Genomic DNA, 17,253 nt, shown 5'->3' with positions numbered 1-17,253 from the left:
GGTGTCCAAAGACAACAAGCAATCGTTCCTGAGTGCCTACAACGAGATTGAGGTTATGAGCCACCATATGGCTGACCCTAACCCTCCTTCGAGGCAGGGCAACCATCGAAATGGCATAGAAGAGTAGCTCTACAAAAATAACACAAACATAAAACAGAGAGCTATAACTTAAGACAGGAAGAACAAATATCTAAGTAAGGAAAAATAAAGGAGTAGATGATAAAAAGAAAACAGCATTTCTGCACATACCTCCCAGAAAAAAGTAAAGAAGAACAAAGAAATATGTGCTCACTAGTGTTTGAGTGAATTCTCACTTGTAGCATAGAAACTAGAGCTTGAGGATTAAATACATGTTGTAGTTGTCCCGGTTGAATTTACCAACCGATAGTGATAGATCGATGCCTTGATTCGCACAATGATATTACTGCCGGCTGGAGTTAACAACCAACACTGATAGACCCACACATCAATTTGTGTGCCCCTATCACCGTCGTTAGGATTTATTTGGATTTATCGTAGATAATCTATCAGTGCTGGTTGGAGTTACCAACTGGCAATGATGGCTATCAAAGTTGTTGGTAACTCCAACCCGCACTGATAGATTATCTGCCACCTTCGTACCTCTGTGTGCCCATACTTTTTGCACCACTATTAAAACTCTGTTGCACTCCTTTCGCCTTTCATGAACGATTAGCTATTACAACTGCTCGCCCTCCCCTGTCTCTTCATTCCATTGACACCATACTTCCTATCTAGCCACACCATCATTGTTATGGGCTCTCCTCCATCCCCACCATCTCTAGCCACTCCTTTATCACAACCGTCATCATCTCTGGCCTCTCCTTAGTTGCAACAACCATCATCTCCGGATGATGCGGCAATGACCGTAGCTCCTTCTCCCCTAATGACAAGTACTCCTCCTCGCACGATGAGGACTGGAGGTACTTCATGAAGGGCACTCCGCCGTCATGCCACCTAGCGGCGAGCTTGGAGGAGGACAAGGCCGGTGTGTAGGATGATGCGTCCTCCAAGGAGGTGGAGGAGGACAAGGAGGAGTCGACCATCATTGTTGTCAAACAACGATGATGACCCACTGGTGAAGAAACATAAGCTAGCATAGGAGTAGGCTAGCTATAGTATAAGCATAGTGATCTTTTGCAATTCGGATGTTGGTTTTTGTGTAATCCGGACTTCTTTTGTAATTAGGACCTATATAAGACTTTATTTTTTAGTGCAGTCAGGAAATTACTTTGTAGTTACCTTCTTAGTCTAAAATTTGCAACTTCTAAACTTAGTGTCTTAATTATTTTGCACTAAAATTTGCAACTTTCAATCTCTTACAGACGAAGATATCCAAAACGTCCAACGTGACATGTGCCGATTTATTATGCACGAAGTCATCCACAAGAGTGGCATATTCTTTGATCACAGAGGCGAATTAGCTAGCCATCCGAGGCTTTGTGAGTGGGAGAGAAAAGACTCGTAGCAATATAGGTTTGTGATGTCGTGAATATTATTGTACTTGTGTTAAATATTGAATTTTATGAAATCTTTGATGATTTTGAAATCTGTGATGTTGAAATCTATATTGAAACTGTGTGAAATCTGGAGTGAATAAAATATATGTTTATTATTTTTTTAAAGAAATACATACCACAGGCGGTTCTCTTACGGAACTGCCTGCGGAAATCTTTATATCTATAGGCGGCAGCTAAAGTGGGCCGCCTGTGTAAATCCATTTTCACAGGCGGTTGGTTTAAGGAACCGCCTGGGCTGAGTCTGCTGCTAATAGAGCTGTAAACTCCCCGTCAAATCAGGTGCTATACTAACCAAATCCTGAAATCAGAGAACTACAAGTGCAGAACAAACTGACAAAACTTGGAGTCGATCTAACACGGTTTGCTCCTGATCAAGAGATTGGTGAAGGTTGCACAGGACACACCGATATGGACAACAAGCTTCTCCTTCTCTTCTCTCTTGTGTCTCCTTTTGTTGTTCTATGAGCTTCTCTCTCAAGTCTCAGCTGCTGCTCAAGTATAAGAGAGTTAGGGTTTTCTTGTAAATGCATCTTCATCTATCACGACGGCAATCAGCAGCTCATACGTACCATGTCGTACTGGGCTATTGGGCTAATTGTTTCTTTATGTGGAGAGACATTTGGCCCAACAGTTGATTCTTCCAAGTTTCTCTCATGTGGATATTTTTTTGGTAACCTGGTTGTGCCTTTTTCTTCTCTGTAATTTGGTTTAGTACAAAGCAGGTAACCAACATCAAATTTCTGAAAAGCATTTTCAACAAAAGAAACTATCATAATTCATCGGATGTCAAACATAGCATAATATATAAATCGCTCACGGAGGAAAACATGCAGTTTACATTGCCGAGGATAAACAGAAAAACACACAATCCACTTTTATCAAAGCTAAACAAATCACCCAGCCCAACCTCACAACTAATTCTCACAACATTTATTCTCCATGCACTAGTAATAATAGATAACAAAATAATCAGCAACGCGGCTTGACTTCATATGTTGTTCATGTTTTCCAGATGTGGTGTACGCATAGCGAACTATCTGATAACCTCTCATGGAATATAACTTATTCAGTGCTGGACCGGAGGATGGTAGATCGGAGTCGGCGTGGGATGCCCGTACACCGGCGTGGGAGAGTGGTATTCCGGCGTCGGGGGGTGGTACTCCGGTGTGGGAGGGTGGTACTCCGGCGCCGGTTTGTGCTCAGGCACGGGGTGGTACTCCGGCGCAGGCTGGTGCTCCGGCACGGGTATCTTGTGAAAGTGGTCAAAGAAGTCCTTCTTGAAGCCGCAGATGGTCGCCGAGGCGCACTCTGCCGATGGGTAAAGCGTCTTGCCAGGGATGGCGACGAAGGTGCCGCCCGACATTGCCACGATCTTGGACGGTTCCTGCCCGGGGCACGGCACATTCCCGGTGCTGTGGAGCTGCGCGAAGCAGTCAGAACTGTGGAGATCGGCGGCGAGGGGCACGGAGAAGGTGCCGGAGCTTTGGACCTCGCCGACAGCCTTGCTCTCGTACTCGCCGTTGTTGTTCTTGCACTTGATTGCCACCTGAAGTCCTGTGATCGACCAAAACACAGTTTTCTCAAGCTGGAGGAAATAGATGAGCAATTGGATAACCGAACTACCGTCAGATTTTATCATGCTCTAAACATTTGTACGAAAAAGAATTAAATGTATGTTGGTAAACACATATGCACTTCTTCCTTCGAACAATTTATAAGCCCGTTACTGCTGACAGAATTTATCGGGGGTTTCTGGTAAAAGTTAGCACCAAAAGGAAAGGGCAAATTCGACTAGAATAAATTTTATCTAATTTTCTCAATAACCTGGCATTTCTGAGCCGGTTACCACAGTACTTGTAGCAATCCCGGTCTGTTACCAGTAAATTTTGGCCAGTATCGTTTTTAAATTAAAGTTTCAATTTGAAATTTCGAGCGAATATGCATCCCGATATAGAGTTTTTGAGCTGGTAAAGGAAATCCGGTCGGGTCTGAACATGAAAATATATATAGTGCATAGAATGCAAGTCCACACGTCACCTACGTACCCTTGAAAGCCGCCTCATTCTTCATGTTCTTCCTCGTGCTGTCGGCGCACTTGGCCAGGCCGACCACGACCGACGCCGACTCGCCGGAGGCAGCTTTCACCACAGCGATCGCCATCAGAACGGTGCAGACGCCGAGGTACATCCTTCCCGCCATGGCGCTGAGATAGCTGGATGCCCAGAAGCAGTTGCCATGGCTTTTTATAGGCGAGACTGCATTGATCACATAGCTCGGCAGCTCCATGGGCAGAGCTGGGGCGGGTAAGCCAGGCATGCAGCGGCGCCGGTTTTGTAGGTGGGAAATTAACTGAATCCCTGCCGTCTGGATCAAGCTGATCTCAATTTTTGATCATCATCGTGATCTACATTTATTTCGTGGAGACGCATTCGCATCTCAGTAGATACGTACTTGCGTGCGTGCGAGCTTGAGCACATGCGTGCATGCGACGACAGATGTAGTCGCGCCACTTGCAGTGCCGGTAAATTGCTGCAACTGTAGTCTGTACATGCATGGTTGACACATGGATGACCTGACTCACTATGATATATGCATGGACATTAGTCTCATCAGTATATAGCAATTGTATTAGTCTCAACAGTCAATTTCGAATAATGGAATTCTACAATATGCAAATACATGTACTGCATACGTATGTAGGGATTGTTTCATGTGGCACTCGCTTTTTCCCAAATTGAATAATACTTTGCCGTACATAATTTACGAGATTCCTGTTCGTTTAATTAGTTCATTAACATCTATCCTACTTAAAACGTTTGCTAATTTTTCATCATCGTGCGTGGTCTGCCGTTAGTTCGTCGTGCGCGCTTGCGCCTCCCGCGTGGGCCCGCATCCCGTGCCTCCACACGCGCTCCAGTGCCCTCCCGTGCGCGCCCACGCCCGAAGCGTCCCGTGTCCTGCCACGTTTCCCGTCACCTGCAAAGCACGGTCAAAAAACTAGTCTATATGTACGTACCTGTTTTTGAGATCAGCATCTCTAACTTATGAATTAAAAAAGTATGTATATATATAGACTCCGTTGTAAAAAAAAAAAAACAGAATTAAGTCTTTTTTCGTACAGGGGGATTGCTCCATGACTTCTTAAGATACTTCAAACTTTTGGATTTAAACTCACATTAGAAATAGGTTATGAGGTTTATCGAATATCTAACTATGGGGCATATACGTATAAGGAGTATATCAGATATAGACAGGATATGTACAACACATATTAGGCGGCTCCAGATATCAAGGAACCGAATCAGCGGTACCTGATACACCCAGAATCAAGGAAGTACACGCTAGGAAGGTCTATATTGGTTACCCAACTCAGAACGATCAGTACCAAAAACAGATCTATCTACTTATGCTAGGAAGGTCTAGATTGGTTACCCAACTCAGAACGATCAATACCAAAAATAGATCTATCTACTTAGATGTCAAGGAAGACAACTTCCTATAGGAGTCAGTACCTCACCCCTATATAAGGTGGAAAGGCTTGGAGGAAGAGGAGGAGAAGAGAGGCAAGCATGAAGACCCCAGCAGAGGAGCTACTCAGCAACTTTAGCCCTATGTTAGATTAAATCTGATATACTCATAATAGTCTTAGCCACATCGCCTGTACTCGAGATCATCAATATACAACATCAACACCCCCACAAGACATAGGGTATTATTTCAATCAAGGGCTCGAACCTGTATATATCGTGTGTCTCGTTTCATGATTAATCCCTGCACTCGAAGGTACCCAGTCAATTTACGAACATATTGTTGGGAACTAATCTTTGACAGTTGGCGCGCCAGGTAGCGGACTTCTTTTGTTTTATAGGATCAATCATGCCTCTGGCTCAATTTTGCGCCGGATTCTCCGACACCGGCTTCTACGACCACTTCAATCGACGGAAGACATCTTCCAGTCCCCTCCCGTCGACTCTGAGATCATCTTCGGAACTATGATTTTCTGTTGGGATGATCAAGGTGGACTGATCCACACCGGTACCCTCGAGTCTAGGCCATTGGATGCGTACCACGAGGTGGGACATCTCGAGTGGGATCCCTTAGAGCCTAATGTTCTCCACTGCATGGACACTGACAGTGATGTGAGTGGTGATGGTGACTCCAGCACTAGCTAGAGCAGCCAAACAGATCAATTCATGTTTATGGCTATAGGCGACGACCCCCCACCGGCTGACCCAATGGCGGTGGATCCAAATGCTATGGTCGACAATAGCACGGAAATTCTTGAAGATCCGGTGACAGCCGTCGCTGCCGACGGTACCGGCTCCGAGTTACCACCCAAAACATCCGCAGCTGGAGCCTTACGTGCACCCAACACGACCCTCCATCGGCAGACCACAGGAAGGCAGATGCCTCCTAGCCTTTCCCGATGACTTCCGGTGAGTGTGCCTCCACCTGCGACAACCCACGGCTCAAGGGACAAGCTCCCTCTGAATAGTCATCATGAGACTTCATCGGCTTGACCGCAACTGAGCCTCGGTAGTGATGTATTCAGTACTCCGGATGCTAACGTGCAAGGAGCTCATCTGCTTCTCAGATCCCTTCCAGAATTAGATCTGGCAAATCCACTGACTCCTATGGTCAAACAAGTCAAGATCCTACTCGATGCAGCTCAGATCCAAGTTGCTTAAGCAAATAATCCCTGCAACTCCAGGCCCCCCAGTCGGTACTGTCCCGGCTCGAGGAGCCACGGACGGGAACGCTCTCGAGTAGAGGAATCTCAGACGGGAAGCTCAGGTGGTCGAGCCCGAACACAACACTGTGGGCCAAACTGTAGCTGCCCTATCCATAGGTGTAGAAATCAGGAAGACCTGAGAAACCATATTCCCCACAACTGGCATGATCTACGTATGGAGATCAAAAACCGCCATGAAGACGATCGTCGCTATTACCACCGCAGATCTACAGGACGAGATGGTCGACATGACTCCCCTGCTCGAAGAGACAGGCGTGATAGTCCCTCCACCTCCTCCTAAAGAGTTCGACAGGGGCTGCGAGGCTTTTGTATGCTAACTTCGATCAATCCGATGGCCCGAGAAGTTCAAAGCGGGTTTGATCCAAAAGTTTGACGGGAAAGTTAATCCCAATGAGTGGTTACAGATCTACACCACTGTCATTTGAGCAGTCGGTGGCGATAACTGAGTAATGGCCAACTACCTGTTAACCGCCCTTGATGGACCCGCAAGGTCCTAGTTGCTAAACTTGCTGCCCAACACAATTCGTTCGTGGGCAGCACTTAAGGTTCAGTTCATAGCCAATTTCCAAGGCATATTTGAGTGCCCAGGAACAGAGAATGACCTCCACCAGCTGCACCAAGGCGATGATGAATCCCTTTGAGATTTCATCCGCCGGTCCAGCAAAAAGCGTAACACGATCTCGGACATCTCTGATAAGTCGGTAATCATCGCCTTCAAACAAGGTGTTCAAGACACGAATCTGCATGGAAAGATGGCTACTCAGAAGATCCGTACGATCAAAGAGCTTTCCAAGTTGGTCGACAAGTGCGCAAAACGAGCGGAAGCTCAGGTTCGTGCTAAAAACCTTCAATCTGGCAAGGACAAACCTGAGTCCTTGAAGAGCGGAGGAAAGAAGAACGAACCCAGTGACAAGCACAAGAGTCCCGTTATGATTATAGCCACGGTCGACAGGAGCAAATCGTGTAATATTGGGGACAACAAAGGCCTCAGTCGAGGTGGCGGGAAGTGGTGTCCCATCCATCAGAGCAACCAGCATGACTTCGATGAGTGCTATGTGTTCAAGAAGAAACTTGATGAAAAGATCAAGGCAAATATTGACCATGGTCATAAGTAGGCTAAGCCGAACGTTGAGGGTGACAAGCTCCAGTTCCACGAGGCTGACCATAGCTTGGCGCACATCTTCGGCCGATCTACCACGTATGAGTCCAAAAAGGCAGTACAAGGCGGTCGAACGAGAAGTCAATCTGGCCCTAACTGGGCTCGAGAAGTCAATCTGGCCCTAACTGGGCCCACTCGGTATCTCAAGTGGTCAGAATAGCCGATCACCTTTGATCAAACCAAAAATCCATCCATGGTACCACATCCTGGATGATACCTGGTCGTGGTTTAGCTGACCATACTCAACATCAAAGTTTCAAGAACTCTAGTCGATGGTGGTAGTTCGCTCAATCTCATCTTCTCCAAAACCTTGGACAAGATGGGAATTCAGATATCAGAGTGTGTGACAGGAGTTGAGCCTTTTCGCAGCATAACTCCCAACTCATCAATCATGCCTCTCGGCCAGATCGAGCTGCCAGTCACATTTGGCACACCCGATAACTTCCGTACAGAAAAGTTGACCTTCGATGTCACGGACTTCGAGACGGCGTATAATGTGATCCTAGGCCGCCTAATGCTGGGCAAGTTCATGGTGGTGGTTCACTATGCCTACCAAACACTCAAGATCCTAGGACCCAATGGGGCCATTATAGTTAAAGGAGATTAGCGCATAGCAGTCAAATGTGACAAGCAAAGCCTGGATATGGTCAAACACTTCAGTTGAGCGACCACCACTCCTAAGGACGCAAATTCTAAGTGTCAAAGGCACCAAGGTATCATCGAGGCCAAAGATTCCAGGCTCGTAAGTCTTGCTGGCACTGCTAAGTCCGACGACGCCAAGGGAAAGACCAACGATGACGCCATCAACAAAAGACTGATGGTTGCGTCAAGGTAGTGCCCCTCAGCCCATCTAAACCATCCAAGACAGTTAAGGTTGGGGCTAATCTCAACCCAAATAGGAACTCGAGCTCATCACTTTCCTCCAGGCAAACCAAGACATGTTCGCATTGCAACCGTCTGATATGCCTGGGGTCCCTAGGGAGGTGATTGAGCATTGACTTGCTGTTAAACCCGACGCCAAACCTGTGATGCAGAAGCAACAAAGATTTGCGGAACCAGGTCATCCAGGAGGAGGTCGATAAGCTCCAAAAAGCTGGCTTCATTAGAGAAGTGCGTCATCCTACATGGCTCGCAAATCCTGTCCTCGTCAAGAAAGCCAATAGCAGATGGAGAATGTGCGTCGACTTCACTGACCTCAACAAGGCTTGTCCCAAAGATCCTTTTCCTCTCCCGTGCATTGACCAGATCATTGACTCTACGACAGGCTGCGCGTTGCTATGTTTTCTAGATGCCTATTTAGGGTATCACCAAATTAGCATGGGATTAGAGGATGAGGAGAAAACGGCTTTTACTACTCTCTTCGGTGTATTTTGCTATGTAAAGATGCCTTTCGATTTAAAAAATTCTAGTGCTACGTATCAAAGGTGTATTCAAAACTATCTACAACCCCAAATCGGGTGCAATGTAGAAACATAAGTCGATGATGTTGTAGTCAAATCAAAAACTGGAAACACATTGGTTGATGATATCAAGGAAATGTTCGACAACCTCAGGAAGTATCGCATGATGCTCAATCCCCAAAAATGCATGTTTGGTGTGCCGTCCGGCAAGCTTCTTGGCTTCCTGGTGTCAAGTCGTGACATTGAGGCCAACCCACGCAAAATTGAGGCCTCTCTACTAGATGCAATCACCTCGAACACTGAAGGAGGTCTAGAAACTGATAGGTTGTATTGCTGCCCTTAGTCAATTCATTTCCAGGATGAGTGAGCGAGGGATGTCTTTCTTCAAGCTGTTGAAGAAACAAGACCGATTCGAGTGGACAGAAGAAGTGGAGTGCGCCTTCCAGGATATAAAAAGGTACTTTTCGTCTCCGTTAATCCTTACACCACCTAACAAAAAAGTGGAGCTCTTTTTGTATATTGCAGCTACCCCACAAGCTGTAAGCACAGTTTTGGCGGTCGAACGGGAATCTCCTGTTAAAAGGGCCAAGGTCCAGAAACCTGTTCACTACGTGAGCGATGTTCTACACGATGCTAAGCTACGATACCCGCAAGTATAGAAGCTAATATATGCAGTCTTGATGTCTTCTTGGAAATCATGGCACTAATTTCAAGCGCACAAGATCACCGTCATGACGACGTGCCCGCTGAAGGATGTAATACACAATCAAGAAGCTACTGGACAAATCGCGCGAGCGGTAGAGCTAAATGAGTTTAATGTAAGCTACACACCACGCACAAGAATGAAATCCGAAGTGTTTGCAGATTTCATCGCCAAATGGACAAACATTGAAGAAACAAGGCCAAACGTAGTCGAAGATCACTAGACGCTCTTCTTTGATGGATCGCTCATGCTCCAGGGCTCAGGGGTTAGCATTATACTCAGGTACGTTGTTCAGTTAGACCTTAAAGCTTCCAATAATGTTGCAGAATATGAAGGACTGGTAAACGGGCTCTGCATAGCTTCATCACTTGGAATTAAACGACTTCTTGTGAAAGGGGACTCATAGCTAGTCGTGAACCAAGTTCAAAAGGAGTACCAGTGCTCGGATGATTACATGGCGGCTTACTTACTCGAGGTACAAAAGATCGAGTAGAAGTTCGATGGGCTAGAAGTAATGCAAATCAGAAGGAGTGATAACTCTGGTACGGATGAACTTGCTAGACTCGCTTCTTCTTGAGCACCGGTACCCATAGGGGTCTTCATTGAGAAACTCCTTAAACCATCTATCCCGACAGTTCAGCGAAATGGGATGCTGCCCAACCCGACCAGTAGTCTGGCCAGGTCAGTGAGGCAGAACCCGCAGACACGGATGCTGCACTACTCGAACGTAACCCAACTTGGATGACTCTGTATCAAGCCTATCTCGAGGGTCGAGACATCGCTAATGATGATGCGTCTGCAGAGAAAATTGCTCATAAATCCAAGCTCTACGTTTTGGTAAATGGCAAGCTCTACCAAAAGGGGAGTAACAGAATCTTGATGAAGTGCATCACTCAGGAAGAGGGCAGTAAAATATTGCTCAATATCCATGGAGGCATGTGTGGTAATCATGCGTCTTCTTGCACCTTGATTGGAAAAGTTTTCTGCCAGGGATTCTATTGGCCGACTGCCCTTTAGGATGCTTCCGAGTTGGTCAAAAAGCGTGAGAGCTGCTAATTTTTGGAAGGCAGACCTCTCGACCAACCCAAGCTCTGCAAATAATTGCTCTTTCTTGGCTTTTCTCTGTCAGGGGCTTGGATATCTTGGGACCATTCCCAAGGGCCCAAGGTGGTTACAAGTTCCTATTTGTGGCTATCGACACGTTGACCAAGTGGATAGAGGCCGAACCTGTAGGAAAAATAACCGCAAAAGCGGCCAAGTAGTTCATGAGGAGAATAATTACTTGATTTGACATTCCGTATCAGATAATTACATATAACGGTAGCCAGTTCATAAGTGGGACATTTATTGCGTTCTGCGAAGAATTCGGTTTCAAAACTTGTTTTGCCTTAGTAGCTCACCCATAGAGTAATGGTCAAGTTGAGCATGCTAATGGTACAGTCTGACAGGGCATTAAAACTTGAGTCTTTGACAGGCTAAAAGCCTACTCGAAATGCTGGGTAAAAGAACTTCCCTCAGTACTATGCGCCATTCGTACTTCGACCAATAGGGCCACTGATGAAACTCTGTTCTTCTTGGTTTATGGAGCAGAAGTGATGCTCCCGACCGAGTTGTAGTTTGGATCACTTCGAGTGGAAGGTTACTCCAAAGAAAGACAAGAGCAATTATGAGCGGACGACATAAATTTACTCAAGGAGTAATAAGATCGAGCATCTATTTGAGCAGCTAAGTATCAACAGGCATTGCGTAGATATCAAAGCCAGAGAATCCAGCCTAGGAAACTCGCCGCTTGGGACCTTGTCTTACGAAAGCTGCAGAAACAGGCGTGTTGGGGGGAAAATAAACTAGCCTGAGGGTAACAGTCGAAGATCACCATCCAGGTCCCTTCGAAGCCTTGATATCTGAACCCTCTGTTAAAAACTCTATCTCCGATATCATCAGATCCTTTCATGGTACTCCTTCGCACCTACGAAGCCCTCCCTTGGCTTCGTCGGTTCGACCTCCCGAAACTTTCCAAAACATGACCTCCCGAAGCCTCGGTCCTCCGAAGCTTCATCCTCCATAAGTCCCGGCCCTCTGGGGTCCCGCTTCCCAATGTCTTCACCTCCCTGTTCTATACCTCCCGAGGTCCCCGCCTCGGGATGATCTGGCCACCTTCCCGAAGGCAGCGAGGTGAGTCAGCGGGCCCTGGGAAGATCTGTTGAAAGGGGAATCAAGAAGAACAGAGTTTTATTAAAGGCCCTGGGAAGATCGTGCTTTGCCTGCCAGGAAGTGACCAACATTAAAGGCCTAGGCTAATGGGCGCCGCTCTAACATCCTGGCATGATGGTACCTATCTTGACACCTCTAAAAGTGCGACGTCGGGCCGCAATTGGCAACCGGCTCACCCCCTTTAGGGGGTAGGCACCACGATAAAAACCACAGTGGATATTTATCTCCCGATAGGATAGAAGGTAGTTATTCGGGATAAGGCTCAGTAATTTAGCCGGATCCCGGATATTTGTACATTATGATAACTTGTACGCCAAGCTACGTATGGCCCTATAAATAGGAGGCCATGGTCCTCTGAAAAAAAGAAAAAAACCTGAGGTCACGCATCATAGTAAACATTGTGATACTTCTCCCAGAGTAATACAATTTCCTATCATCAATATATTCGTGGTGTTCTTTTCTCCCAAACTTCGTCTCCAAGCTTGAGTCTCCTCCTTAGAAGAAACTCTCGCCGTACTTGCTGGGGCAAGATGAACTCTTGCTCTAACAACGCGCGATCAGTGGGGACTCGAACACAGAAGTGCTAAAAGAGGTAGGAATCCACCAGGAAAACCACCAGAGGATCAGCTGAAACCGCCATACCCGCCGTTGCGAGCATGCAACCATATACATGGCTGCCTCAGCCATACGCACCCTATGAATGCTCCAGCCCTGTTACCGTATGGGATGGTGTTCGTCTGACCTTGGCCAACTCAGAACCCTGGGTCAGTACAGGAACTCCAGACGGCGCGGAGGCCTTCCAGCCTCTGCGCAACGAAGACCTCACCGCCTCAGGAGAGGACGCGGCCGAAGCCACAGCCAAGCAGGCCGCCTTCCAATGGTTCTGGCCGGTCCAACCTAGGAATGCTCCTACCTGAGCTTGGTCCCCAGGTGTCCCCTTCGACCACACCTGGGATACCCCGAGTGAGCCAACATCTTCGGAAAGTCTGTCCACCAGCACCCTGCTTGGGCCCCTCAGGCAAAAGAGGGTTCCAAGGAGACGGAGGGCTCCGGAGTGTGCGGACCCCACCAGCGCCTCCGACGCCACCCTCGCAACCCTAACTGTGCGCAGGGAACCCCAAGCCCACCTCTTCAGGTGAGGCATAGTTAGAATCACTTCGGATCCAAAAGCCGGTTCATCAGGCAGCCCCGATGGTCTCCCAAAGGGGAACTAACCCCTAGGGAAACCACAGGCTCCAGGACACACCGCCTTTGGCAGCGACCCCGATGACGACTCCAAGCTCCGGCGCCCCCGGAGGCACACAGGTGCATCGTGCACGGACCAGAGCATAGCCACAACACCAACGACTGTCACACCCTCATGACCTTCCGAGAGGAATACCTCGGAAGGCAAGTAGAATACCTGGCCACAGAAGGAGCAGGAGAGGGGTGATGCAGGGTTCTAAGTCCTGGGGCAAACTCCCGAGCAAATCCCCAGCCCCTCAACCCTGCACAGTCACTACCAACCCTACTACCAACGATACCACATCCAGCAATGAGAACTGAGTCAGGGACACACCGTCGCCAGGCTTCAAATGGAATATCTCCGGAGCCGGGCAGCGGCCAAGGACCGAGGTGGTCAAGCACCGCCTCTCCTGACTAGTTTTCGGCTACACCTCGAACATGCCGTCGCCAGGCTCTGGACAGTTTACCTCTGAGGCCGGGCAACGACTAAAGACTGAGGGGGTCAAGCACCGCCTCTCCCAGCCTAGCCATAGGCTTCGAGGTCACCAAGACTCACAATAGAGTCCTCATTCCTACAAAGGTACGCCCACTGTTAAGTACCAAATAGTTTACCTAGTGATATGTCTTTCATACGGCAAGGTCAGAGTCTATTGAAGGCCTCCAACCTTACTACTAGGAGTCTTTTTTCAATAGATAACCACTAGGTAGAAGGAGTAGAACTTAAGTTACATTTTCACTTAGCATGAACTGTTATATCACTTAGCTTTGTTTTACGCTACAAATAGCTTCTTATTGCCAATAGTAGACTGCAAAACTTAGCTAGTATAACCATTCAAAATCCCTACACTCCCGCAGACACATCATGCCTAGGTCGCCTGGGGGGTGGGTCTGCTTAAGTTTCCTGGAAGGCATTGTGCGGCCTTGGAAGTGTAGTTGCCACATATCAATGGATTTCCTTGATAGACTGTGTTGCGGCGCCACCCGTAGGACATCTTCGAGTGGTGTGACAAGTCCACGTACCGCGTATGTAGCATGCCTATGTTAACTAGAAGGCAAGACTGCCTAGATTTCTTGGAAGGCATTGCGTAGTCTCGGTAGACAGTGAGGCCCACACACCGCGAGCGCCGCTTATGCCTATGTCACCTACAAGGCAGATTATGCCCAGGGTGCCCTGCAAGGCATTTGCATAGCCTCGGGTGTCGAAGCTACACCCCGGGGGATGTCCCCGGTGGCGGAGTTGCGGTGCTCCGAGGAATGCTATCGCAAGGAATCCTCGTTGCACAACGTGCCTACACACTGCAGGTGTAGCATGCCTAGGTCACCTGGAAGGCAAGACTGCCTAGGTTTTTTGGAAGGTATTGTGTAGCCTCGATAGTGTGTAGATGCCGGTTATCAAGGGACTTCTTTGGTAATGTAGTTGCGGCTCCCTCGGGGGATTTCTCCAGAGGCGTGACATGGCCATGCACCAGTAAGCATCGCTTTCCTAAACTAAGGTCACCTGAAAAGGTTTCCAGAAGGGTAGGCTTTGCCTTGGTAGGAAGTGGTGCCCACACACTGCGGGCGTAGCATGCCTAGGTTACCTGAGGGGCAAGACTGCCCAGGTTTCCTGGAAGGTCTTGTATATCCTCGATAGTGTGTGGACGCCGCATATCAGGGGATTGCCCTGATGTGAGGATGCGGTGCTCTGAGGAATGTTGTCGCAAGGAATCCTCTTCGCATGACATGCTTATATACCACAGGCGTCGCTTATGCCTAGGTCACCTGCAAGGCACATTATGCCCAGGGTGCCCTGGAAGGCATTGCATAGCTTCGGTCATATAAATGCCACGTGCCAAGGCACATCCTTGGTGGACAGTGTTGCGGTGCACCCTGGGTGTTTCCCTGGGAGCACGACATGCCTAGGTCACCTGGAAGGCAAGACTGTCGAGGTTTTCTGGAAGGTACTGCGTAGCTCCGATAGTGTGTAGAACCTTCGGCATTAATACATGCCAAGGAGTCTTACCAAACCTCCGGCAAAAACGGAGAGTCTTACTAAAACCTTCGGCAAAAACAAAGAGTCTTACCAAACCTCCGGAAAAAATGTAGAATCTTACCAAAACCTCCGACAAAAACCTCCAGCAAAAATGGAAACCCTTACCAAAACCTCCGGTAAAAACAGAGAGGTTTACAAAACCTCTGGTGAGAACGAAGAGCTTTTACAAAACCTCCGATGAGAATGGAAAACATTACCAAAACCTCTGTTAACAACAAAGAGCTTTACCAAACCTCCAGTAAGAACGGAGAACTTTACCAAACCTCCGATAAAAATGGTAAACTCTACCAAAAACCTCCGGTGAAAACGAAGAGCTTTACCAAACCTCCAGTAAAAATGGAGAGCTTTTCAAAACCTCTGCACGACAGAGAGCCTTACAAAACCTCCGCACCACGGAGAGACTTTCGAAAACCCCCGCGATGGAGATGTTTCTTCGAAAACTCCGCCGGGCAAAAAGATTCTGAAAAGACCTAGCGGGAAAGGTACCTCGGCATCTTGAAGGCTAATGCCTCCGTGCCGATAGGGTACAAAACCTGCTGGTCTCCAAAGTAGATCGAAAAGGTACCAAGATCCCCCTACCTACAGGGGAAGGTATGATCACGCAACTCAAACCATCTCCTCCGAAAACACCTTTTACGTGTTATTTTATGATGGTTATACTAACATTTAATAAAAGTCCACGCCTCATGGTACGGGAAACATAGTGGAACCCTCGACTATCCATTGCAGAGTCAGCAAGGCTGGGAAGCGGCTAAGGGCCGAGGGGGTCACAGACCCTCTCTTTCGTCCGGCCTTCGACTTCGCCTCTGACGCACCGTCGCTAGGCTCCGGACAGAGTACCTCTGGAGCCAGGTGGCGGCTAAGGGCCGAGGGGGTCACGGACCCTCTCTTCTACCCAGCCTTCAGCTTCTCCTCCGACGCGCCGTCGCCAGGCTCCGAATGGAGTACCTCCGAAGTCAGGCAGCAGCTAAGGGCCGAGGGGGTCACGGATCACCTCTGCTGCCTAGCCTTCGGCTTCACCTCTGACGCGCCATCACCAGGCTCCGGACTGAGTACGTCGGGAGCCGGGCAGTGGCTAAGGGCCGACGGGGTCGCGGACCCTCTCTTCTGCCCGACTTTCGGCTTCACCTCCGACGCGCCGTCGCCATGCTCCGGACGGAGTACCTCCAGAGTTGGGAAGCAGCTAAGGGCCGAGGGGGTCACGGACCTTCTCTTCCGCCCAGCCTTCGGCTTCACCTCCAACGCACCATTGCCAGGCTCCAGATGGAATACTTCGGAGCCACGCAGTGGCTAAGGGCCAAGGGGGTCGTAGACCCTCTCTTCCACCTGGCCTTCGGCTTTGCCTCCAACGTGCCGTCACCAAGCTCCAGATGGAATATCTTCGGAGATGGGCAGTGGCTAAGGGCCGAGGGGGTCACAGACCCTCTATTCCGCTGAGCCTTCGACTTCGCCTTCGACGCGCTGTCTCCAGGCTCCGGACGGAATACCTCCGAAACCGGGTAGCAGGTAAGGGATGAGGGGGTCGCGGACCCTCTCTTCCGTCCGGCCTTTGGCTTCGCCTCTGACGCACCGTCGCCAAGCTCCGGATGGAGTACCTCTGGAGCCGGGTAGCGGCTAAGGGCCGAGAGGGTCGCGGACCACCTCTCCCGCCTAGCCTTCAGCTTCGCCTTCGATGCGCCTTCGCCAGGCTCTGGACAGAGTACCTCCAGAGCTGGGCAACAGCTAATGGCCGAGGGGGTCGCGGACCACCTCTCTCGCCTAGCCTTCGGCTTCACCTCCGACGCGCCATTGCCAAGTTCCGGACAGAGTACCTCCGGAGCCTGGTAGTGGCTAAGGGCCGAGGGGGTCGCGGACCCTCTCTTCCGTCTGGCCTTCAGCTTTGCCTCCGACGCACCATCGCCGGGCTACGGACAGAGTACCTCTAGAGCCGGGCAGCGGCTAAGGGCCAAGGGGGTCGCGGACCGCCTCTCTTGCCTGCCCTGTGGCTGCGCCTCCGACACATTATTGCCTTTAAACCGGGCAGTTGCTATGATACCCGAAGGGTCAAGGACCACCTCTGGAGCTCATCTCCAAAGGTTCCAAAGAGACTTCACTGAGTCGGAAATCTGGAACAAATTAGGAAGGAGTATGCAGTAACCAGGCCCGAGGAGTACATAGTAACCAGGCCCGAAGAGTTTGTAGTAACCAGGGACGACGAGGTCGCCACTACTCCACCCGGTTCTCCTCAGTTACC

At 49.0% G+C, this 17,253-nt stretch overlaps 1 protein-coding gene across 1 annotated transcript; it reads right to left on the bottom strand.

Annotated features, from left to right (window-relative positions):
- Nucleotides 1-2,322: 2,322 nt before the first annotated feature.
- LOC133903540 (proline-rich protein 4-like) lies at nucleotides 2,323-3,833 on the bottom strand. Its single transcript, XM_062344956.1, has 2 exons — nucleotides 3,584-3,833; nucleotides 2,323-3,092 (listed from the first exon to the last, which is right to left on the bottom strand). The coding sequence occupies exons 1-2, from the start codon at nucleotides 3,822-3,824 to the stop codon at nucleotides 2,605-2,607; spliced, it is 729 nt and encodes a 242-aa protein (XP_062200940.1). The 5' UTR covers nucleotides 3,825-3,833; the 3' UTR covers nucleotides 2,323-2,604.
- Between the last annotated feature and the right edge of the window lie 13,420 nt (nucleotides 3,834-17,253).

Source organism: Phragmites australis, chromosome 21, assembly GCF_958298935.1.
Source record: "Phragmites australis chromosome 21, lpPhrAust1.1, whole genome shotgun sequence".
In the NCBI taxonomy this organism is placed as follows: domain Eukaryota; kingdom Viridiplantae; phylum Streptophyta; class Magnoliopsida; order Poales; family Poaceae; genus Phragmites; species Phragmites australis.
Note: the sequence above shows the minus strand (reverse complement) of the source record. Positions and strands in the feature narration are given on the sequence as shown.

What these genes read in the sequence shown, in the direction of transcription:
- LOC133903540 (XM_062344956.1), bottom strand. Translation starts at nt 3,824, where the DNA reads ATGGAGCTGCCGAGCTATGTGATCAATGCAGTCTCGCCTATAAAAAGC. An exon ending in GAATGAGGCGGCTTTCAAGG is followed by an intron (nt 3,093 to 3,583) that starts GTACGTAGGTGA and finishes GGTCGATCACAG; the next exon opens with GACTTCAGGTGGCAATCAAG.